This window comes from Myxine glutinosa, unplaced genomic scaffold, assembly GCF_964187855.1.
Source record: "Myxine glutinosa unplaced genomic scaffold, kmMyxGlut1.1 SCAFFOLD_1500, whole genome shotgun sequence".
In the NCBI taxonomy this organism is placed as follows: domain Eukaryota; kingdom Metazoa; phylum Chordata; class Myxini; order Myxiniformes; family Myxinidae; genus Myxine; species Myxine glutinosa.
This window is the reverse complement of record NW_027617595.1, coordinates 49,846-76,200: the sequence shown is the minus strand read 5'-3', so window position 1 is coordinate 76,200 and position 26,355 is coordinate 49,846. Positions and strand designations below refer to the sequence as shown.

General features: G+C 44.2%; 1 protein-coding gene across 1 annotated transcript; it reads right to left on the bottom strand.

Moving 5' to 3' along the window:
• Positions 1-4,206: 4,206 nt before the first annotated feature.
• On the bottom strand, positions 4,207-25,295 carry LOC137413273 (protein dispatched homolog 1-like). The gene is given in 6 exon segments (XM_078769155.1): positions 4,207-9,429; positions 9,538-9,907; positions 18,066-18,163; positions 20,362-20,535; positions 22,701-22,757; positions 25,244-25,295. Coding segments are annotated over 4 exon segments (2,964 nt in total). The 5' UTR covers positions 20,501-20,535; positions 22,701-22,757; positions 25,244-25,295; the 3' UTR covers positions 4,207-7,072.
• Positions 25,296-26,355: the final 1,060 nt, after the last annotated feature.

Sequence of the window (26,355 nt, the reverse complement as noted above, 5' to 3'; positions counted from 1 at the left end):
TACACACAGAGATTACTGGAATTATAGATAGATAATTTACATCAATCATTTCGGTTGTGGGGTTTAAGAGTTGGCTTTGTAAATTTGCACATGACAAAGTTTGGAGGCAATGCATAACAGAAGGGAGGTGCAGGTGATCAGACCCAGGAAAGTCGAGATACTTTCATAGATTGGACAAAATATTGGTAGATGCGGTTTAAAATAAAGAAATGCAAGGTGCTGGTGATTGCGAAGAATAATAACTATAGGGAGGGACTACATATTGCATCGGGAAATCATGGAGCATCACATAGGAGAAGAATCTTTGGGAGACATAGCTGAGAGTGAGACCCAAGAGTTTGAGTGACTGAACCTCTGAAATGGTTGTTGAGAAAGTATATGGGAAGGTTTACGGTATCATCCTTTCGGAGAGATTGTGTGTGTGGAGATTTCTCAGGATTGAAAGACATGTTCAAATGTTTGATGAGTTTGTGATTTTGTCAAGGTCTGAGGAGAGGCAAGAGGCTGCTGCCTGTCTGGTTGAAGGATGGGGGATGTCACAGCAGAGAGTGCAGTCATCAGCAAAGAGATAGAGGCTTTTCCAGAGAGTCGGTGAGATCATTTATGAATATTAGGAATAGGATAAGGCCGCGAACACTGCCTTGGGGTACTCCAGCCTTGACTAAGAGAAGAAAGGATCATGTTAAGAGCCACACACTGGTTACAATTTCAAACCATCCTGAATCATAAACCATAGGGCAACCAGTTCAAATGTGTGCACCTCACTTTGAAAAACTGGTATATTCGTGCCGATGCGGAGTAATTTTTGACTTTCAAAATGAATTAACAAACATATGGAACATTACAATTTATTACATTACAATATTGGGATACAAAACGTTCCTCTTCTCCAATGGCTTGATCTCCGATCATCAATTTGGATTCAGACCAGGTCATTCTACTCTTAATGCCAAACAGGAAATTAGAGCTGTCTCCCTCGACATATCACGTGCCTTCGATACGGTCTGGCACCCCGCTCTGCTGACCAAACTCTCCTCCTATGGTATCTGTCGTGAAAATCAAGCACAGACACGACTTGTCCCTTGGGTAGGTTTAATATCATTTAGATCTGTGGTAACATCCTGTAAAATACATTCATGCAATAGACATTAGAATCAGAGTATTACATGGGCAATGTCCGATATCAATAGGTAAAACAAAACAAGCAGCAGCATATAGGGGCGTACATACCATTCAAACTACAGGACTATGTCACAGTAAGTGCCGCTAGAGTGTCCTTGCGCCGCGGTTGTCCCGGGTCTTATAGACGCCCCTTTTAGTGGGATAAGCGAGCACTCCCTGGGTTCACCTTCGGTATAATTTCACTACAGTATCCATGGAAATCTCCACGCTTGGCTTGCGGACTTCCTCTCTGGTCATAGTGAACGTGTGGCCCTGAATGGATTTCTCTCATCTCCCCTTCCTGTTCTGGCTGGAGTTCCCCAAGGTAGTGTTCTGGGCCCTGTGCTATTTCTGGTGTTCATCAATGATCTCTCCAACTCTCTGGAAAATCCTCTCTATCTCTTTGCTGATGACTCCACTCTCTGCCGCTCCATTCCTCATCCCTCAGATCGGCAGCCTGCAGCCTCCTCACTCTCTGCAGACCTGGACAAAATCACAGACTGGTCAAACAAGTGCAACATGTCTTTCAATCCTGACAGATCTCACACCCTCACTATGTCTCTCCGAAAAGACCGACTGAAAAATCCTCCCATCTACTTTCTCAACAATCCTCTCGAAGAAGTTCTGTCGCTCAATCTTTTGGGTCTCACTGTCTGCCATGATCTTTCTTGGGAAAACAACATTGCCAAGCTGGCCTCCAAAGCCAGTCGCCGACTTGGCATCCTCCGTCGTGCGAAGTCCTTCCTTGGCGCACCTGAGCTCATCACCACATACAAGGCTTTCATCCGCAGCTCAATGGAATACTGTTCCCCCCTATGGGCCGGTGCTCCTGCCTCACACCGAGCTCGGCTTCACGCTGTTGAAGCCAAAGCTTTCAGAATCATTGGAATCTCCTGCGATGAAGCTAACTCCGAGAGCCTTTCACTCTCACTCACTCACCACAGGCAGGTTGGTGGTCTTTCTGTCTTCTACCGACTCCTCTCCGGCCTTGCTCCCCCAGCTCTCTCTGTGCTCTGTCCCCCAAATATTCCTACAGGTCGCACAAGATCTGCCAGCAACCCTCTTATGGTTAAACTGCCAAAATCTGGGCTCTCTGCTCACCTTCACTCTTTCATTCCTCTTTTCTCCGCTTCTGGAACAAACTCCCCCACTCCCTTCAATCCCACTCCTCCCTCCAGGTATTTAAAACAGCTGTTCACCACCATCTCATATCTTCCCCCATCCAAAACCTTGATCTTTTCTACCCCCACTAATTCACCCCAGATACACTTTTTCGAAATTCCAACTTCTTTCCTGGAAGTCCTTGCAGTGTCCATATGTTTTATATCTCTCCCACCTCCCCCCAAGCCCTCTCCCTCCCACAGTTCTCTCGATGTCCCTGCTCTCAAATGTTGTGTTTGTGTCCTTCCCCCTCTCTCCCCATCTTGTCTACCGCTCCCCTTATTTTGTGTTTTATGTGTCGGTTTGACTTTTTCTGTGATTAATGTTAGCTCTTTCACGAGCCTCGATCTTGTATACAAAAAAAAGAAAGAAAAAAGCCTTAGTTTATTGCCTCGCCACCTAAGGTGGACGGAAGTTATGTTTTCACACCTGTCTGTCTGTTAGCAAGATATCTCAAAAGTTGTGGATGTATTCGGATGAAATTTGGTGGACGGTTTGGGTGTGCGACAAAGGCAAATTGATTTGATTTTGGTGAAGATATAGATACTAGAATTTTTAAAGTGATTCTTCACCGTTTTGAGATGGGGACCAAAACGGTGTATAACATGATATTTCAAAATGTTGTGGACCAGTTATGACAAAACTTGGGGGATGAGTTGGTAAGGTGAAAAGAACAAGCCGATTAGATTTTGGTTCAGGTCCAGATCTCGTTCCGGCCTGTCATTGGGATACAAAACGTAAACTGTTCAGCCTGGTTTCTATTTGTGTTAATATTCTAATTATTTTTCAAACTTACATTGCAGTGTATACAGAGAAGTATTCCAAATATATTTCAGGTTATTCCTTCAGTTTTTGGTCTGCTGAGAGCAATGAATGGATATAAAAAGCTATTGTTAATTTGCCTTCGTATTTTGTATCACAGTTAAGATACCGAATAAATTTAGGCATTTAAGAAATTATTTATTAACTATTAGTCTATGAGTCGTTAAATACATTATTCGCCACGAGCAGAGTACCCACACTATGGGCGATCTTGTTCTAAGTATGCAATACATTCTTCTGACGCATACATTTATTTGGGTGCTGTATAGGTAACAGGCTCCCGCTCCCCAAAAAATAAAAACAACAACAACCTGGGTTATGTCCATGAAGCAAAAAATACCTAATGCTTGTAATTTAAAACACCTCACTGTCCTGCAAAACGTGGGGACAGGAATACTAGACTGTAAAGGGTAGGGACTTGTTATACCTGCTCCCATCTAGAGGTGGCGCTACATGATACACATTTACATAGAGGACTTGCGACCCCGTCCCTCCTCACCCCAAGACCACTGGCAAAGATACCGGCAAAGATAAAACACCCCTCATGTTGATAAACTGGGGCCATGCTGATGCTATGTCGCAGGTCTGGATGCAATTGGCCCGGAACTGTAGAAGGAGTAGCAAGACAAACAAACAAACAAACACACAAACACTGGTCCATGAATTATATATAGTAAGGATACAAGGATCACATTTACATTATACAAGTCACCATATTGTCATTATCGTCACCAGAGGAGAGGGTATTATTGCATAGTGTGCCACTCCTGCAAGCAAAATTGGTGAGCAACGTGACCGACAGAATTGTTGTTGTCCAATCGAGAGTTCATTTCATCCAAACATAAATGTTCACACAATGCCGACGGCCTGCTGGAACAGTAAGGGGGGTTTAATTATTTCTTGCAAAAACTACAACTTTGCAATCAATCACTTACGGAAGCGAATAAAATCTCAAACATGCACCACACCTCCATGGTAAATAAAGATTGGCAGGATTTCTAATTTCCGACAAACACAATGACATTATTTATAAAATAAAAGGGTTGTTCACCAAAAAGGAAAGACATGCCAATGAAAACTTTATTTTGTTCGCTTCATTTGGAACCACAAATACAGTGCAGGAAGATAATAATTTAAACTTCATCAAAAAGGATGCTTACACCACCAGTGATGAAACAATGTTCATTCCATTATAACAAATAAACAAAGTCAACCCGTTAGGGTAGAAGCAAAGAATCGCATTGGAGCAGAATCCGGTCACCCTCAGAGAGCCAATGTAAAACTGAATGCAAATGTGAAATTACTCAACATCTACATTACAAATCACGATGATACAAATTACTGAAGACTATCTCCAGCCGTTAAAATTTTAACAGCCATAGCACTCCACGGATCAATAAGAAACTCGAATTGAGCAATACATTTAGCTTCTGAACAGGTGTTTTGCTTACAGAGCTAACCCAGCAGCTCACCTGACAAAACAAAAACTACAAGAATAATTATTTCTCCAAACTCTGATGGATAATGTTCCCTAAATAAACAACAGAGGCTCTGATACTATCTGTACTCCATAGGTTTTTAGCCATTCCCCAGACAAATGTGCACACAAATACTGCTTTTTACACCGTGTGCAACGAGTCAAAATGACACTGTGGCACACTCAATTTCGTGTGCACTTTACGAATACGGTGACATCAGTGGAGCAGAACACGAGCCATTTCCCATGTGCTGCGACAAATACGTGGTGGTTTATATTCAACCTACACTTTGGTTTGCTAAAGGATAGAAAATAATGATTCTTGAAGGAACTCGTCTTTGGTGCATTGGTAACGAACAACCATAAACACGAGATGGCTTTTCCTGCAAATGCAAAAAAAAAAAAAAATCTAAATGGAGGAAAGCGAGATAACAAGGAGGTCGGAACAGTGAATGATGATATTTCTGGTCAACAAAAAGTGTCGAGCTCATTGAAATTTACAGCGAAGTCCAGTGACGATTGACTCAAGGTTATAAACACAAGTACAATTTTTAAAAAACGCTCAAGTTCAGACAAACAAAACAGTCATCTTCTTTGAAATTGATGTGCACACAAAAAAAAAAAATTGTACGATAAATGAATTGCCATTAAAAAAGTCCACTATATAGATATTTTGGGACAAACTTACCATGTATACTGCATATTTACGATAAATAACCATTTCCTTCAGTATTTTGCATATTCCAGCAATGTTTTGGGGACAAGTATCCTTTTACAATAGGTTTTTCTTCCACGAGCTTGTGGAGAATTTCATTGCAGACGCATTGCCATTCTGTCAGCTGCCTTTGTTAGATAACGGTAAAGATTGAGCAAGACGGGCAAGAGAAAAAGAGATGTATGTGCAGATTAACAAGTTGCTGCCGGAGAACGAGTGTTATTCGCTTCCAACACCTTTTGGGAACGATGAATAAAAATGGACTTCGTTACAAGCTGGGGATGTTGCTGAACAAGTAACGATATTCCTCAATCTGCTGAATATATTGCAGATTGTTTGGAGTAACAATGTAATCAGCATTACTTCATCGAAATAGAACACTTTCTTTCTGGCATCCCGGAGGAGCTGACAATAGTACCGCAGATTAGATGGCGATTATGAACAAAACCGTTGAAAGAACCGTTTAATCTTGATATCAAGCAATTTCATTATCCTTACGAGATGTATGGATAAATCACAGCCAAGTTCATATTCATAAAACATACCACTAGAGATGTTGAAACTTAAAGGACGAATATTAAATAACTTTATAAATAATCGATAGAGAAAGCTTAATTCTTTGTAAAAATGTAAAGTGCTGGATCTACTTCGCCAAAGCATAAAAAGAAAAGAAAAAAAAAGAAAAGTATACACTAATTAAAGCAGGCCTTGAAATATCTCCTTCTTTCACTTAAAGTCCACTGCAATCTCCCAGATAACTTATTTTATCAAACCCTTCACATTCTCGTTCCAAGAACAAGCAAAACTTTCACTCTGTAACCAAAACGCTACAAGTAAGTGACCTGGTCCTTCTTCAACCAACGAGCAATATTAATGGACCAAAACATTACACGACAACACAAGCTAATCAGTATAAACAGCAACACGGTAAAAAAGGGGAAAGTCAACAAAAAGACAACAAATGAAGACACACAAAACAGTCTGCTAATAGTAAACTTCCTATTATCAGATATAAAAGTTTTAACTCGATACCCAACGATTTGTTTTCGCTTTTATTTGTTTTTGTTTTTTTACTTACCATTCTGCTCTTTTGAGTCTGTTTTACAGCGAGTTTAATTTGTATTTCAAAAAAGCCCTAATGTCAAGATTTCTTTGTGGAACCAATACTCTAATGGAATGGAATAATCTTCCATAAAAAAATTAAGAGGCATCACTGCCACAAATGTTTTCCTGCCACACCAGGACCGATGATAAACTTTAAACACTTAAACAGAGCAGCTGTAGGCCGACGTATCGGTTCTCCGCAGCCATACATCTGGAACACCACTGTCACTGTTTCGAAGCACAATGGGATCAAGGGAGAGGTTCACAACACCCTCTCGGCATGCCATTGCTGCCGCTACGCTGCCAGCATGCAATGGCAGCCTCAGTGAGCTGCGCATGCTATTGAGGCTCCCAGGACCTGCAGAAACTGCTAAAAAGTGACTTAGTAAAGCATTTTCTTCTTTGTCGTTCGAGGAAGAAGGTATTGGTTCCTTGCATTTTTGCGCATGGCAAACATCGTCATCTTGATGGAGAGCATTAGAATGATCACAATTGTCAGCATTTCCTTGTTCTCCAAGATGAGAATCTCCATTGGGCATCGGTTGTGTACCAAGCAGCTCATGGCAACCAATGCACCGTGGTGCTAAATCTCCCCTATCGCTCTCATCACCACCAGCTTCAGCTGGCAAGGTTTACAGCTTATGTTCCTCTAATGATGGGAGCAGATGCGGTTTCTGCCCAGAACAAGCATTAACCAATGATGTGCACCAAGGGCGAGAATGGCAGGGCAAAATATGGGAAGAGGAGGGAATTGGAACACATGAACATTGAGAAGAATGCATGCAAGAAGCAGAAGAGGTAGATGGAATAAGGATGCCATCGGAAGCTTGAACTTCCCCAAGTGGGCCCATACAGCAGCAGAGGCTCTGGAAAAAGAAGGTGGCGTAAGCCCAGCTGACAGCCATCACAAGCATCAGGAAGGTGCCAAGCTGGGTGTAGGCCAACACTGTTGATGGCATCATTGTAGCACCAGCCAGGAATGTTGTTAGGGCAGCCATACTAACAGCTGATCCCATACGGTCCAGCGAGAAGGTGACACGTTCCCGGCGGCCACCAGCTGGAGCCAGCCGGTAAGCAATACCATAGTGCAATGCAAAGTCCACACTGAGCCCAACAGCAACTGATACAGTCACCGACTCAAGTACATTGAGTTCCCACCCAAGAGTGGCAAGTATACCTGTCGTCACAGCAATGGCACTACCAATGGAAAGCAGAGCATGCAGGCTTATAAGAGGGCTGTGAGTTGTGGCAAGCATGACAGCAAATGCCAGGCCAGCAGCAAGACCGAGAGAAATCAGGCAACCAGCCCACAGACTCGCTTGCAGGTCATAGTACTCTAGACTGGTAACAAACCAGGCTTGGCACAGGCCCTGTGGAGCAGAGGTTAGCTCAGATGTGAGCCAATTATTGAGATGTCGGTAGAACTGAGCCATGGGCCCATAGGCAAGTGTAAAAGGCTGTGTTGTTAGGAACTCCACAAGCACAGCTTGTAACGTATCATTAATATCAAAACGAGGGCCAGGTGAACGGCTGTCAAGAGGCACACGGTAACGATGCTCCAATTGCAGGACAGCACGTTTGAGACAATGTTCAAACACAACTCGTTGATAAGGGAATACCTGCCCACTGCAGCAAGGCTCCAAAGTCATACTTCCATCACCTTCTTGGCAGTTATTATTTTCTGTAGCCTCTGCTTCAGTTTCCATCCAGCGTTTGAAAGCCTCCATGAAGCATCCAGAGAAACCTTTGTCACCATCACGTGGAAGGTAAAAATTTTGCTTGCGTAAACGCTCACAGAATCCAAGCAACCATTGTTGCGCCTCAGGGCTACTAGCATCAAATTCCAAATCCAACGTGAGCGCTCCCCGGTCTCGCGGGTTAAGAGGATCCCCCAAATCAATAGGCAGGATGCCCCAAACAAGTGTTACTGGCAATGCTAGGTCTCCACTTGGTCCACTGCGACTGCCATGCCCGACTCGACCTGACCTCTCAAAGGCAAACAGTTGTCGAAGTTCAGTGTCATAACGTTCAAAAGGATGCGAAGGATGGAAAACACGAAATTCAGTGAGCTCGAGCGATGGTAGACGTATACCTGGATCAATGAACACAGCATATGCACCAGCAATTGCAAGTGCGAAGAAAAGGCAAAGCCATATGTGGCGAAGGGCAAAAACAGCTTGTGGGAGGAGGCGACGGAAGAGACAACAAGCAAGACGAGATATTGTCACACGAACTGCAGCCATTTGGCGCCAGGCTGCTGCCACAACAGACTTGCCCTCACAGGTGATTGTTAGTGGTGATGGTGGTGTTATCTCTGTGAGATAGCGATGCTGCAACACAACAACAGCTGGAAGCCAGGAAACCATGAGAGCAAAGTTGGCAAGGATGGCCGTACCCGCATAGACACCAAAGCAACGTACAGCTGTGATGCTACTGATATAATTGGCATAAAAAGCCGCTGCCGTTGTGAAGCTGGTGATGAACATGGACAGCGCAGCATGGCGTAATGTGACACGAACTCGTCTGAGCAAGGACACCTCTTCTCCAGGTGCACTGGATGCATCAATCCCAGCTTGGTGCCATACATCACACAAAACAAAAGCATCATCAGCCCCGATACCAACAAGCACAACCAGCGACGTGAGGTTCATAAATGGGAAGAATTCAAAGCCAAGAAGTAGTCGGTAGACAAAGTATGCGAGGATGAGCGAACTCACCATGGCAAACATTGTCATGAGTGTGATGAAAGCTGAGCCTGTGTAGAGACACATCACAACGAGGACCACAACCATGGCTATTGCAGGGTACATAGTGTCTGTCAAAAGATAGTCTTGGAAGAGTATGTGCTTGATGCCAAACTCAATACCAGCAACTCGTGTTAGGCCATCTGTCAAATTCCAGTTTTCCAGTTGGTCTCGATACAATTCCATCATACCCTCGCCTTTTGCAGTTGGCGCAAATACCATGGCATAGCGCAGATATGGCACAGCTGAAAGCAAAGGTTTCTCCTCACCCACTATTTCATTGCTCTTGCGTCTACCTTTTTTTTTCCTTTTTTTGCGTCTACCTTTTTTTTCTTTTTTTTTTTGGCGTCTACCTTGTCCTCCTTGATCGTTTCGCTTTTCACCAGCATCTTTTACTGCCAGGAAATCATTGTCAAACAGAAAATGAAGCATGTGATAGACTGCATTTCGTCGCACACAGCGACGTGGCACCAAACGGCAGCGACCACGCTTACGCCGCCCTGTCGCAAAGTTCCAGCATCCAGGCTCAAGAGTGCCATTGTGATAAAGTGGTGCACATGCCCGTAACAAGCGCAGTGCAGCAGACAGATCTCGTTCTGTGATGTCTTTACAACCAGAACGATTGAACAGTGCCGCTACGTAAGATCCAGGGGACCATGCTGGGCAACAACGGCGTGCACTCGCATGATGGCAGAGCTCCGAATATTATGCATGTGACTGCACCTGCAACGGCAACGAAAAGGTGATTACGATGACAGCAAGATAAACCTTCCTAGCCACAAAACAAATACATTTAATAATAATAATAATAATGCATTTATTTTATATAGCGCTTTTCAGGAAGCCCAAAGACGCTTTGACAGAGTGCAAAACATAATGCATAGCAAAACATAAAAACAATTGCAAAAAAAGAAGAATCAATAGGGAAATATTCAAAGCACAAAGGAGGGAGAAGGAGAGGAGATAGTCAGGGGTTAGATGCTGTGGGTTAAATGTTGAATGCAGTGTTGAACAGGTGGGTCTGGAGTGATGTTTTGAATGTGGTGAGTGAGGAGGAGTCTCTGATGGTGTGAGGTAGCGAGTTCCAGAGGGTGGGAGCAGCGATGGAGAAGGCCCTGTCCCCCCAGGATCTAAATTTGGTCCGGATGGGGGGGGGGTCAGGAGGTTGGTACCAGCAGAGCGGATGTTGCGGGTGGGAGTGTGTCTGGAGAGGAGGTCAGCCAGGTAGGATGAGGCCAGGTTATGGAGGGCTTTGTAGGTCAAGAGGAGGATTTTGTACTGGATTCTCTGGGAGATGGGGAGCCAGTGAAGCTTGTAAAGGACGGGGGTGATGTGGTCACGGGTCCGGGAATGGGTGAGTAGACGGGCAGCGGAGTTCTGAATGTATTGGAGTTTATTGGTGATTGTTGAGGGTGAACCATAAAGGAGGCTATTGCAGTAGTCCAGACGGGAAGTGATGAAGGCGTGGATGAGGGTTTCTGCAGCCACGGAGGAGAGGGATGGACGGAGACGGGCGATGTTTTTCAGGTGAAAGAAGGCTGTCTTTGTGATCTGTTTAGTGTATTTGTCGAAGGAGAGGGTTTGGTCAAAGATGATGCCAAGATTCCGGATGTGAGGGGAGGTGGATACTGGGAAACCGTCGATGTTGAGGGCAAAGTTATGGGTGGACTTGGTGAGCGTTTTTGGGCCAATGATGATTATTTCAGATTTATCACAGTTAAGTTTGAGGAAGTTGATTTGAAGCCAGGATTTTATTTCAGTGATGCAGTTTGTCAGGATAGAGTGGGTGGCGGTGGAGATGGACTTGGTGGTGATGAAAAGCTGGATGTCATCGGCGAAGCAGTGGAATTGGAGACCATGACGGCGGATTAAGTGACCGAGGGGGGCACAGGTAAAGGATGAAGAGGAGGGGGCCAAGAACTGAACCTTGGGGGACACCTTGGGGGAGGGGAGCAGTGGGGGATTTGCAGTTATTGATGGAGATGAACTGACGTCTGTCAGAGAGGTATGATTTAATCCAAGAGAGGGCAGTGCCGGTAATGTTAAAGGTGGTTTCAAGTCGGGTGAGGAGGAAGGTGTGATCGATGGTGTCAAAGGCGGCGCTGAGGTCGAGGAGGATGAGAATGTTGAGGTTGCCAGCGTCAGAGGAGAGGAGAAGGTCGTTGGTGATTTTGAGGAGAGCAGTTTCAGTACTGTGGTTGGAGCGGAATCCGGATTGGAATGTTTAATACAGGTTATTGGCAGAGAGGTGATGTTTGAGTTGAGTGGCTACAGCGCGTTCCAAAACCTTTGACAGAAAGGGTAGGTTGGAGATGGGTCTGAAGTTATTTAGGGTGTCAGGGTTTAGTCCAGGTTTTTTCAGAATGGGGGTAACAGCAGCAATTTTGAGGGATGGTGGGACGATGCCTGTAGACAGGGAGGAGTTTATTGTTGCAATGATAAGTGGAGAGAGAGCAGGAAGGGAGGCCTTGACAAAGCTGGAGGGGATGGGGTCAAGAGTGCAGGTGGCAGTTTTCATTTCGATGAGGAGTTCAGAGAGGTCAGTAGGGGAGACTGGGGAGAATTGAGACAGGGGATGGCAGGATAAGGGGGGGGGCAGGTGGTTTGAGGGGGAGCGGGTGCGGCGGTGGTCAAGCTGTTGTAGATGTTTTCAATTTTGCGTTGGAAGAATGAAAGGAAGGAGATGCAGTTGTCTATTGTGAATGACTGGGTGGTGGTGTTCAGGGGGCTGAGGAGTTTGTTTATTGTCGAGAAGAGTGCTTTTGGGTTTCCAGAGCCAGAGTGGATAATTTGAGAGTAGTAGGCGGAGCGGGCGCGGGAGAGGGCATCTTTATAGTGTTGTATGTGGTCCTTGTAGGCCTGGGAGTGAACTGTGAGACCTGTTTTATTGCGGAGTCTTTCAAGTTGGCGAGCACGAGTTTTCATCAGGCGGAGTTCAGGGGTAAACCAGGGAGCAGAATGGGTGAAAGAAACTGTTTTGGTTTTTATAGGCGCAAGTTGGTCAAGGCAGGTGGAGAGAGTGTGGTTGTAGTAGTCAGTGAGATCAGAAGGGGTGTAGAGGTCAACGAAGGGAGAAGTGGACATTCTTTCAGAGAGGGTCGATGAGAATGAGGTAGGTGAAAGAGCGTTTAGCTTACGGAAGTTGATAGTGCGATAATGCCTTGGTGCTGGGGTGGGGATGTTGATGGTCAGAGTGATGGCTAGGTGGTCAGAGAGAGTGAGGTCGGAGCCAGAGAGATGGTGCAAAATTAGTCCAGTAGAGCAGACAAGGTCCAAAATGTGACCACGGTTATGGGTAGGAAGTTGACATGTTGAGTGAGGTTAAAGCAGGTGAGTAAATCAGTGAAGTCAGTGGTTAGCGTGGAGTCAGTGGAGTCCATGTGGATATTGAAATCACCAAGGAGGAGGATTGAGGGGGAGAGGGAACATAGCTGGGTCAGAAAGTAGGAGAAGTCAGACAGGAATGATGGGTGTGGTTTGGGAGGGCGGTAGACAACAGCCATGACTGACTGTGTGTGACCAGAGAGTTTAAAAGCCAGGTGTTCAAATGATGGAGCAGATGAGATGGAGATGAGGTTGGTCTTGATGTCTTGTCGGTGAATAACGGCAATTCCACCACCTCGGCCCTCCGAGCGTGGTTTATTGATGTAAGAATATCCATTGGGTGTGGTGAGGTTGAGCGTGTAGTAGTCCAGTGGTTGTTGCCAGGTCTCAGTGAGACAGAGAAAGTCCAGTTTATTTTCCAGGATGTAGTCGTTCAGGATGAGGCATTTGTTGTTGAGGGACCGGGTATTGAACAGGGTGAGCTTGATGTTGTTTTGTACGGCGGGTATGAATCCAGGTGATTTGGCCAGGGTTCGCAGACAGGAGGTGCGATTTTGTGCGTTGTTGTGACCAGGTGTGTTGGGACGATGAGTGGGAGTGCGCTGAGCCGACCAGAGGATGGGGATGGAGTGACCTGATTGTAAATAAACAAACTTACGACCGGAGCCACGGTGAATGTACCTGGGTCGACGCAGGAGTCCATTCGATTTGATTGCAGAGATGCATGATGGGGTGGAGCGGGTTTTAAGCAGGAGAAGCCTTGCGGCGGAGTACCGCAGAGCCATGCCAGCAGGAGCGAAGGGACGAGCACGAGGCCAAGGGTGAGGAGGCGAAACAATCGTCACAACCCACGGGAGTGGGCCTGAGGAAACAGCGAAGGAGCCGAGCAGGTGAAGCCAGGAGCAGAGCCGGGACCATGCAGAGGGCAGACAGGAGCGAAGAGACGAGTACGAGGCCAAGGTTGAGGAGGCAAAGCGGCAAATGCAGCGGCAAACGACCGCCGCCGCTAATCAAGATCACGGCGGCAAACCGCCACCACCGCCGCTGCAAACAATGGGCACAACCCACGAGAGTGAGCCCGAGGAAACAGCGAAGGAGCCGAGCAGGTGAAGCCAGGAGCAGCAGAGCAGAGCCGGGACCGTGCAGAGGGCAGACTCAATGGCCAAAAATCCGCCACGACCACCAGGAAAGCAAGATACGGACAATGGTCCAATCAGAGAAGCGGCGAGCAAGTGACGCCAGCGTCCTCTCACGACCGGACCGGAAACGGAAAAATGATTCCGTTGTGGGAGGGAGGGCTGACGGGAGTTGTGGGAGATATGTCGAAGGCAGCGGGAAATTGGCGTGTGAAGAGAATGACACATTTGAGTGAGATTAATTTATGGATTGATTCAATGTACTGGTTGCATCATTTGGTAAGTGCAGCAATGCTGCTGATACAAGTATAAAAGTGAATAACACCTGCAGCGTAAAGTTACATTTCCCATCATCCATGGATATTGTCTAATACAAAATAATCTTTTTTGGTCACATACTTCCATTTTGTAATCCCGTGTGATCACTCCACCCTGCTGATATGGTCGGCAAACCTGTTTACTCTGATCACAAATAGGAACACGGCATCATCATATCCATAATTAGCTCTGCTCTCCACCCTCCAACCCCACCCCTTCTCTCTTTCCTTCACAAAACAATATGTATTTATATAATATATACAGTGAGTATAGAAAGTCTACACTACACCCCCTTTCAAAATTTTCAACTTTTGTTGCCTTATATCCTGGAATTAAAATTGATTAAGTAAGACTTTTCCACCTTTATCTACACATCGTAACCCACAACTTCTAAGTGAATAAACAAATTCTACAAATTTCAGAAAATTAATTAAAAATACAAAACTTATAATATCCTGATTGGATAAGTGTTCTCCCACCTCCCCCATATAATAGCATTTGTAAATTAGCTCAGGTGTAACCAATCACCTTCAAAATCACACACCAAGTTAATTTGCCTCCACCTGTGTTGTTTGTAGCGATTCTGATTATTTCAGAATAAAATAAGCTGTTCCTGTAGGTTTCCTCTGCTGGGTAGTGAATTTCACAGCAAAGACTCAACCATGAACACCAAGGAGCTTTCAAAATATCTCCAGTATAAAGTTGTGGAAACGCATAGCTCAGTGGATGGGTATATAAATATTTCAAAGGCCTTGAATATCCATTGGAGCACAATCAAGACAATCATTACCACCAAGCCCTTGCCTAGATCAGACCGTCCCTCCAAACTGGATGACCAAGCAAGGAGGAAAATTTCAGAGAGCCCCCACCAAGAGGCCAATGGCAACTTTGAAAGAGCCGCAGGCCATTATGGCAAAGACTGGTCACTGTGTGCACGTGACAACAATATCCCAAACAACAACAACAACAACATGCATTTTAAAGGCCATTTTCCCTGCTAGAGCGGGGGGTTAGCCTTGCGGTCCTCATGACAATCTTCTCCATTTTGCCCTATTTTCTGCATCTCTCCTTGTTAACCCCCTTGCCCGCATTTCTTCTTCCACCATCTTTAGCCAAGTCTTTCTCGGTCTTCCCCGTCTTCTACTTCCTTCTACATTCATTTCCATCACTCTTCTCAACCAGTCACTTTGATCCTTCCTCAACACATGACCAAACCATCTCAACCTGTTCCTCTTCACAGCATCCATCACAGGCTCTATTCCCATCATCTTTCGCAATTCATCATTTATCTTCCTCTCTCTCAACGATACTCCGCACATCCGTCGAACCATTCGCATTTCCACCCTTTCCAACCTTCGTTGCTGCTCGACGTTCATTACCCATGTCTCGCTCCCATAAATCATAACACTTCTCACACATGCAGCATACACCTTTCCCTTCAGCTTCAACGACACTCCCCTCATCATCAGCACGCCACTCAATTCCCGAAACTTCTTCCATGCACATTTCACTCGAGCAACCGTTGCCGAGTCTGATCCACCTTCTCCATTCAGCATGTCTCCGAGGTAGCAAAATGTTTTCACACCTTCCAGCTTCACGCCGTCTCCAAGATCCAACTCAACATTTCCTCCATCTGCAGCTCCCTCTGTGCAAACCTTACATTTGAATGTAGCTGCCACACTGGTTAATGACCCTCTCAGACCACTACATTTTTGATGAACCCACTCAGCGCACATTGTACACTGAATGGAGTTCACTCCGACACCCTTCCTACACACAGCACAGGACCACTTCCCAGTTCTTTCCACCTCACCACATGCTTTACCACTTGCCATCACCTTCGTCTTTCTGATATTCACCTTCAGAACTTTTGTCTCCATACATTCCTTCCACGTGTTCATCTTTTCCTTCAGTCCATCCATACTTTCCGCAATCAACACCAGATCATCTGCATACAACAACTCCCACGGTAAACCCTCCTTTACGTTCTGAGCCAGCACCTCCATCACAGCTACAAATAGTAGTGGACTTAGTACCGACCCCTGATGCACTCCCACCTTCACCTCAAACTCACCACTGTTCCTGTCCTTCGTCCTTACAGCTGTGCGCGCTCTTTTGTACATTGCCATCACTACTCTGATCAACCATTCCTCCACTCCTAACTTCCTCAATGCCCATGTCAATACTTTGCGTGGAACCCGATCGAATGCTTTCTCCAGATCAACAAACCCAAGAAACAACTTCTTCCTCTTCTCCATGTAAGCATCTCCATGTAAGACAACAATATCCCAAGCACTCCACAAATCTGGCTGGTACGGTAGGGTGGCAAGAAGGAAGCTATTACTCCAAAAAGCCCACCTTGAGTCCCGTTTGAGGTATGCAAAAACCACTACTAATATTCTGAAGCCATGTGGTAAAATGTTTTGTGGTTTGACGAAACCTAGATGGAAAGTTTTGGCCTTAATGCAAAACATTATGTTTGGTACAAACCCAACACAGCACATCACCCAAAGAACACCATCCCTTCTGTGAATCATGGTGGTGGCAATATCATGTTATCAAAACCACCATTTTATGCAGCCTTGACCTTTGGGCTTTCAATTTAAAAAAAAAATTCTTTCCTTTTTGAGGCAATGTTTTTATGGCCAGATGCCCTTCCTGACGCGAACCCTTGAGTCACCTCTTACGACACGGAGGAATACGGTGTACCTATTCTAAACCGGGGCACACACCGGCACCCTTTGAGCTTTAGATGTAAAAAAAATATTCAGCTTCTATCTATTGATTGGTGAACCAATTCTGTGACTCAATACACAAATTCTTAAAATTTCAGGTCAACTGGATGAAAATTGACAATTTGATGCAACCTTGACCTTTGATCTAAAAAAAAAAAAAAAAAAAAAATCGACTCCTACCTTTTCATTAGTGACCCGATTCAGTCACCTGATAAGCAAATTCTTAAAATGTCAGGTCAATCGGATGGAAATTGACGATATTATGTGATGCTGACCTTTGACTTTTTGACCAAATTATTAATTTGCCTTCTACGTATTATCATAATAAAGCTTTGGTGAAAATTTGATGACAATAGCTCAAATGGTAAATTGGAATTTCAGGTCAATTGGATGGATTTCAGGTCATGCACGCACACACACCTGCTGCTGCTGCTGCTGCAGCAGCAGGGGACAGGCTAAAAATAACATGGTGGAACAACCGATCAACCACCCACCATTATAACCTTCACCACTCAACAACAAAACACACACAAAATAAAGCTAAAACGGCACTCGGTAGAGTGCATGGCATACCTCCACAAGGCTTAGGCTGAACAGATTAGTTTTGTATCCCACTGACAGGTTGGATCTGAGCCGAAATTGAATCGGCTTGATCTCGTCACCGAACCAATTTGTCCACCTCATTTTGTCAAAACTTGTCCACAACTTTTCAGATTTTTTTTTGAGATATCCACAACTTTTTGAGATATCATGATATACCACATAGTGTTTGGCGCCATCTTTCAGTGGTGAAGAATCACAGGAAAAAATTAAAAAATGCTCGTATTAGACTCTGGATTTGGATTTTCACCAAAATATAATTGATTAGTCATTGACACACACCCAACTTGTCCACCAGGTTTTGTTCAAATCCGTCCATAACTTTTTGAGATATCGTGCTGTTTATTGGTTTTGGCCCTATCACTCAATGGTGAAGAATCACTTTAAAAATTCACGAAACCGCATCCAGATTCGGATCTTCACCAAAATCAAATCATTTCTTCCTTGTCACACACCAAACCTGCCCACCAAGTTTCATCAGAATTTGTCCACAACGTTTTGAGATATCCTGTTCACAGACAAACAGACAGGGGTGAAAACAACCTCCGCCCACCTTCGTGGCAGAAGTATCAAGGAGTGCAGGGAATATCAATGAAATGCTCATGCAGTGTATCGCTGATACATATCTGCTACATGAAAGGGGCAGTATACCAGCAAATTGTGTCTTTATGGTAACAATGTTGCCTAATAGATAGCTGCTTGCACGACAATGGATTTGTCATTTCAAAATGTACTTTTGTAACCAAAATACCTTTGAGGCATACTCACCTTTCTCTCATAGATCTGACACATAGATTTCAAGGCTGTCACACTCCACAAACTTCCACCATCTGCTGCTGCAAACACTAAACGAGGGTACTTCTCATCTGCAAGGTAAGAAACAAAGAAAATACATTCCAGAAGGAATGGAAGAAAAAAAAAAGTGCGATACTGGGATATTGCATAGTTTGTGCAAATATGTAACAATCAAAAAGTGAATCAAAATAAGATAAGGTTTTAAAGTCGACCATTCAAATGAAACCACCACGAAGCAACCCTTGTTGCTATTGTTATGGCACTAGGGTAAGAGAAGCAGGAGAAGGAGAAGGGAGGACCCTAACCCTAACCGTAACAACTCAGAGGAAAGGAGGAGATGGAAGGAGTGCAAGACGAGGTGAAGAAGACAGCAGACCCATTATTAGGGCATCTCATCTCGATGTCAAAGAGATTACCTTATTAGAAACTCGAACGCCACTCTTCAACATCGTGACGTCGACCGATATGTCTCCACCCACATCATTACATCATTATACAGACTTGTACCAAATTTTATTGAAATCCCTTCAGCTGTTCTCTATGATCACATTTCTACTTGACATGACATCCGACCTTTGAAACCAAAATCGAATCAGTTCGTCTTTGCATCATAATATGGACTTGTACCAAGTTTGGTCAAAATCCCATCCCTGATTCACAAGTCATCACGGTAACAGCATTTTCACCGAACATGAACTCTGATCTTTGACCTCTTGATCTAATCAGTGAAATATAATCTAATCAGTGAATCTTTACATCATAGTACATACTTGATCTATGTTTAGGTAAAGATGGATGGACAACCGGACGAACAACCCAAAAACATAATGCCTCTGATGACGCATAAAAAGAAGAAAGAAAAAGAAAATGCACAGTGTATCTCAAAAGATGCATCAATAAATGTAAAGACAACAAGAGCGAGAATTGCTTTGCAATAAATGTGCTTTACCGACGTGGCATTTTCTCCAAGTCCAAAAAGGGCAAAATTATGTGAAAAATTGACGAAACACCCTGAAATTCAAACTTGTTCTTGAGCTTATAATAAAAGCCATGCTTCAGTTGAATATGGCTAACCCCTGCTCTAGCAGGGAAAATGGCCTTAAAATGCATGCTGTTGTTGTTGTTTCAGTTGAATATGTTGAAGGGGATGGGGAAAAAAAAAATTCTGACAAATCGCAGGTGGGATGAGCGGTTCGATGGATAGAAAACCTACAGTCCCCTCCGGTGAAACCGAAAGGAGACCAATAACCTCAAGATGCATCATAAAAATGTAAACTTCAACTTCCGTCATCAACTGGCTACATTTGCCAAATTTATTTTCCAACAACAAAATTAAGTGTCGCATCCATTCCTTCCGAAAACAACTCCATGAAAAAGTCTTTTACATTTTGCATCAGACCTTCCAGAATCCAGAGCAATGCTGTTCAACTTTCCAACCTCCTTTAACGCCAACAAATGTTCACACATTATTGGAGGTTGGCCAGGGGAAGCTCGGCCCAAGTCTTTCACGAATCAGATGGCCAGCCCCGGTGTTCAACGAAGGTTAGGGCAGCAAGTTGTAATTTGTTTGGAATGGTGGCGCTAGTTTGCCTACTCCTCGCAAAGGACACCGTCGGATCTCCAACGCCCACCAACTAATGCTGGTAAACAAAACACCCAGTTTAACATCCATTCGAGGGACGGCAAATAGATTCACCAATCACCCTGCCGTTCTCTTTAAAGATTCTAGAGCCTGTACATTCACACAGATTGACAAATCACCTGCCTGTGATACACCGGGATGACAGTTTATACCTAGGTGGGATTCGAACCAGGCTAAACAGCATAGAGGCGAGTGTGCATACCTCCGAGCTGCCAGCCTCGTAAATTTTCTCCAAGACACATAGTGCCCAATTTATATTTATACTGATTGGTTAATTTTTGTCGACAACACACACAATGTCCATGCCGTCCTCTCACACTTTACTTACAAAATGTGTACAAGGCCTCCTATCTCCATGTATTGTATTCCATCCCTCCCTCATCCTTCTCCCTTCCCTTCATGTTACTTTTTTGTGGCCAGAGATTATTGGAGTGGATTCCTGTTGTGGAATTGTATATTTTAGTTTTTTTGTGGATATGACAAGCAGTAAAGAGCCTGGTGGTCTTTTCTCACTTCAAAAATAATTTCCGTACAAAACATGAGCAGCAAAAGAACATAAAATTACAAAAAAAAGAACAAAACAAGCTAGAAAATGGCGATTGGGAATGTACTTTTGAGTGAAATCACCTGGAGCATCGCAGAAGAAGCCATCAGATCGAAAATCCCATTCAACATTGGCGTGCCAGGGCACAAATCCAGCCCCGTTTACCTCGTTCTCTTCTCGGGCAGCCTCCATGTTGACTTGCAGGTACTTCTCTCCGCTCATGGTCCTCCGGCCAGTGATGATGCAACTGTGCTCGCCTGGAATGGAAAGATAATACAGGAGGAACAAAGAGCAATTTCCCAGCACTGCCAAATATAAACACATGCTGCATTCAGAAAGTATTCGCACCCCTTGACTTTTTTCAAATTTTGTTGTGTTACAGCCTGAATTTAAAATGGATTAAATTGAGATTTATTTTTTTCATCACTGATCTATACATAACTAGCAGAAGTACCAGGCATTGCAGGGCGGCGGAGGAGAGGGGAGGGGGGAGGGGAGGGGAGGGGAACGGGGGAGAAGAGGGGGGGAGGGGAGAAGAGGGGGGAGGGGAGAAGAGGGGGAGGGGGTGGGGGAGGGGGAGAAGAGGGGGAGGGGGAGAGGGGGGGAGGGGGAGAGGGGAGAAGAGGGGGAGGGGGAGGGGGAGAGGGGAGAAGAGGGGGGGATGGGGAGGGGGGAGGGATGGGAGGGGGAGGGGGGTGGGAGGAGGGAGGGGGGAGGGGAGGGAGGGGGATGGGGGAGGGGAGGGGGGAGGGGGGAGGGGAGGGGGAAGGGGGGAGGGGAGGGGGGAGGGGAGGGGAGGGGGGAGTCAAGTCGGAAGTCATTGTCGTCAATTGAATGTCGCATTTATTTTTTATTCCCTGTCAAATGGCATTGGTCCCGCATTCCGAACCCAGAAGTCGGAAGTCATTGTCGTCAAATAAATGTTTCACTCTCTGTCACATGCCGTTGGTCCCATGTCAATCGGATGAAGTTGAAAAATTAACGTTACGAAGTTTCTCTGGGACGTACTGATTCCGAATATGAAGTTGAAAAATTAACGTTCCGAAATACGCTGAAGACGTCATAATTTTAAAACGCGAAGTTTTTAAAAATTTTAAGGTGTGCTGTAGTTGCTCTGAGACGTACTGATTCCGAATATGCCTTTGGTTTTGCTCTGCGATGAGTAGTTCTTGAGTTACAGTATAAGAGGACAAACAAACAAACAAACAAACAAACATACTTTACTGCTTTATATATATAGATACCTCAAAATGTCAAAGCGGGTTGAATCTTTTTTCTTTTTCTTTTTTACAAAAAAAATAAAAAATAAAAGCTGAAATGTCTCGAGGCAATAAGTATTCAACCAACCCCTTTGCTATGACGCTTCAAATTAAGCTCAGGTGCATCCAATTTCCTCTGATCATCCTTGAGATGTCTCGACAACTTCATTGAAGTCTACTTGTGGCCAATACAATTGATTCGTGTTACGATTAGATTTACTATAAACGTTACGTTATCATTATTTCGAAAATGATATTACCATTAAAAAACCGAGGCTAATTCCTTACTCCTGCGATTATTAATATTAGTGCCGAACTATTAATATTAGTGCCGAACACCGCTCATCATTGATCATGAACCATACACTGCTTCAATGCATTAACTTTCCATTCACGACATTGGGATTAAAATGTTATGGTTATATTTACTGCATTATTATTATGAAAACGATACGACTGAAACGATAGACTACTGCATTAAGAAACCTGGGCTTAATTTGTCCGAAGCGGTCCGAAGATGAGGCATAACGCCTAAGGCCGAAACGTACCATACCATATTGTTTGAAGAGACGCAACGCCGATGCTTTCGATATTTGATGGTCATTTTAACAATCGGTTTGTTTGTGTTTCACACTGAATGAAAAATGTAAAGGGAGAGCACGGCGATTGTGATATATGACAGGTTCGACGATATGTTCGGCATGAACGGCATATAAATCAAAATGGCGTTGTGTGGAGAGTCAGCTGCTGCACGGCCGTCATGACATCAGACGTAATCACATCACCCTGTCATGTGACCAGATCCTCAGCTCTGATTGGTACAACGTTTGAGGGGACATACATACGGCTGGACAAACACTGTTCTCAATGGCTTTGCTCTATGGGCTACGCCATAAAAACTGCAACACCAAGCTGTATCTCAGAATTAATAATAAACTTGCACAAAGTAGTTTGCAAAAAGCCTCATTACAAAAGATGCTTTAAAGAGCCCATACATTCACAAGTTTAAACTCCCAACAACTCATTATGCAAAAGCTATTCGTAATTAATCCCATCACAACATACCAACATACCATGCTATGCTATGCTAACCTCCTTGCAAGTTGCTCGGCATAGCGAAATGGTAGATTGGACAAAGTAGCCATGTATCCTGTATTTTTCACCATATTGTTCCAGGTCACGAGGCGCTGACTTATTTCCGTTCCACGAGGCTCAAAACCCTGTGCATACACATCCATGAGCTCACCATGTTAGAAGCACATATTTACAATCTTTATAGTACAGCACTATGTATGTATAACTACGAATGTTACAGCAAAATTCTAATATTCTAATATTTACAGTAAAAAAACTAATACTGTATATTTTTTTTAAATGGTATAAATGGTAAAAGCTTTGTCGCCAATAAAAGCATCTCCTGGGCCTGACCTCTACCTGCACTAGCTGTGGCCTCACACACACCCACCACACTCAATATCTCCCATAGCTGCCTGCATGCACTCTGGCCTCACCATTGCCTGCCCAAGCTAGACACCAGCACCTCTGCTCAGAGTTGCTACACCATTACCACTGCCTATTTCTTCTGCAGACTCAGACAACAAACAAATAACTTTCATCTGCAAATTTCCCACACAAAGTATTTATGTTCCTTTACAACCTTGAGGTGTGCCATTTCTAGACATTTTCTCCAGGACAAATGACCCTCTGTCACCACCATCCCCACTACTGCCCACATAAAACATTTATCACATTTTAAAAATGTTCTTCTATTCTCCTTTTGACTTGAAATCGAACTTGCTTCCCTATCATCTTCCCACTACCTTACTTTCTCAATAGAAACGAGCCGATGCCAGAGGTCTCCCACCTTTTGAGTGTTATGATGAATATATCTGTGTAATATGAAAGCCAAATGTTCAACGGTTTTGAAATATCGTGTACGCAAGCCTAGTCATGCAAGCCTACGCAAGCCTGGTTGCCATGGCAACATAATTCGGCAAAACACAGCCGTGATCTCATCAGGTTGAGATAATGTCATGAGGAATAGATATCTGCTATCTGAAAGCTAATTGTTCAACGGTTTTTGAAATATCGCGTTCACAAAAGTACATGGACAGATTATCGGTTTGTCGGACGCAGTTCATTCTAACGTCTATGGTCTCCGACCTTGTCGGAGGGGCGGGAGACAATAACGATAACAAAAACAACAAATAAAAATAAATAGATATGCACTTATCACATTCTGCCATAAAAAGCACCAAGTAAACTAAAGCAAGTAAACTAATAAACTGGGAGTCCAGTTCAGATGTCGAACATTCTTCTTGTCTGAACAGTTGCTCCAATTACATAAATGATTTATTTGTCCTTGTGTAGACTGCTCTCTCACATTTGGGGAGGCTCTGGCTTTACATATTTACTTGACAGTCGAATCAAAAGCAATCAGACTTATCAATTCTGCAAATCTGACTGTCGACCACGAACCATATCATTACATCACAATGTCGCGTCTTTCCCTTTTCCATAAATATTACTTCAGTTTCTGGCTGCTTGTATACCTCCATTATCTACTCCACAAAATACTCGGCAAGGCGCTACGTCACATAATTATTGTGTGGCCATTGGAAATTCATGGGTGAACCATTATGATGTTTGCTTCTTTCCCTTCACTGGTGTTGGCTTCGCGGTTCGGGTGCCGGCTTGAGATTCGAGGATCCTGGGTTCGAATCCCGGTCGATCACTGAATTAACGCCAGGGGGGGTTAACTCAGCCTGTCATCCTTCCGAGGTCGGTAAATTGAGTACCAGCTCACTGGTAATTCCCTGTGTGTCGCAAGAGGCGACGAACAGGGGTGGCGGCAGGAAGGGCATCCGGCCATAAAACATTGCTTCAAAAAGGGGACCAAGGTGCCCGAAAAAGGCCAACCCCTGCTCTGCAAGGAAAATGGCCTCCAAAGGTGATTCCTTCACTGCTAAGCCCTTGAATTATTTCCCTCGTCTTGGCTTTCCTAACATTTATAACCTGTCCATTTTCAAAAGGCAGGTTTTCTAGTACCTCAAAAGTTTTCCAGTCATAAAAATAATAATGATATGGCAACCTCAGTATTGTCAAGGTCGAGGTTGGAGGGCATATCTTTGTAGACACATCACATCGATCGAGATGATGACTTTGCTTTTAATTGTGACAAAATAAATTTGACCCTTGCATCTGCAGCTTCAAATTGCGAAAATTGCGAAAGATCATGAGAATTGTGAAAGATGATGGGAATAGAGCCTGTGATTGATGCTGTGAAGAGAAACAGGTTGAGATGGTTTGGTCATGTGTTGAGGAAGGATGAATGTGACTGGGTGAGAAGAGTGATGGAAATGAATGTAGAAGGAATTAGAGGACGGGGAAGACCGAGAAAGACTTGGCTAAAGATGGTGGAAGAAGAAATGCGGGCAAGGGGGTTAACAAAGGGGAGATGCAGAAAATAGGGCAAAATGGAGAAGATTGTCATGGGGACCGCAAGGCTAACCCCCACTCTTGCAGGGAAAATGGCCTTAAAATGCCTGTTGTTGTTGTTTTGTATCTGCAGCTTCAAAACAACGCACTGATGATCTGTTTCTTTTTCCCTCAATGCAAAAGCAATTGATTAACATGGGCCCATAACAATAGTGTGTGGAGATCAAAATGATGTTCACTTTAAAAAGCTATAATCAAAATAACACACCAGAAGTGGATCAGAGAAGTCCGGGAGTTCAGGCACGAGCACAGCTAGCAGGGTACAGATGGTGATGATCGACGTGCAAGCAACCAGCACTGCCAGTGGCCACTCTGCAATCAACTCTGCATAACTAGAGAAGGCGAGAGAGGGGGGCGGGGGATAAATGTGAGCAAACAGAAACACGATGTAGACATGGACTACTTTAGAGTTGGAAAGTTGTACCAACAGCAAATCACAGTTTAAAAATCAATATATTTTTTAATTTCCTTGTATAATTTCTCCAATTTCATGACAAACTTCGCTTTCAAAAAAATAATAACAATAAAAACACCCGGCCACAGAGAAAAAAAAACTCCAGCCACAGTATACAAACAAAAAAACGATTGGAAATTGCCGAAAGTAAAGCTATGGGGAGTATAGACAGAGGGGGTGGGTTGGGGCTAAAGAAGCCATGCGGTGGGGGATAGGCAGGTGCCTGGAGGTGGTCGCTTGGCATGGAAATAACTTCTGTGATCTTCAGTTAGGCGATAGGATCAAACAAAAAGTGCCTAAATCCATTTCCCAGCCGAGCTTCCATAATTTCACCCTCGCTCCCAAGCATCACTTCGGAGGTACGAGAATGGATTGGAAATCTCAGCTGGTGGAATGGAACGAGGTTGCCAAGGTTACCAGCTACACCCACTGTGATATCTGCTCAATGAATATTTACACTGAATTCCCGTTTCTACCAATACACGCTCCAAATAAATTGCTCATTTGAGATGAGCAATCTACGAACCCGTCACAGATCGGTACCCGGCTAGTATTTTATAAAGTAGGATGTCATGTTATCCTTGTAATAAAAAAAAACAACGGATGTCCACTTGAAGAAACTTGATCACATTATTTAGAGATCCGAAAAAGAAGATGGTTTTCTTTTACCCACTCTCAAAAATAAAATGTAACAAGTACAAATACATTCAAAGTACACCGCCCCATGCCAAATAATTAAATATGCTGCAGCGCGGCATTGCCGGGGCGCCTCCGGCGCCCGGCAATACCGCAGTGCAGCTCATTGAGGCTGCATTGGGAGGGAGAGGTGTACACTAATTGATTGATTAATTGTATAATTAAAATCA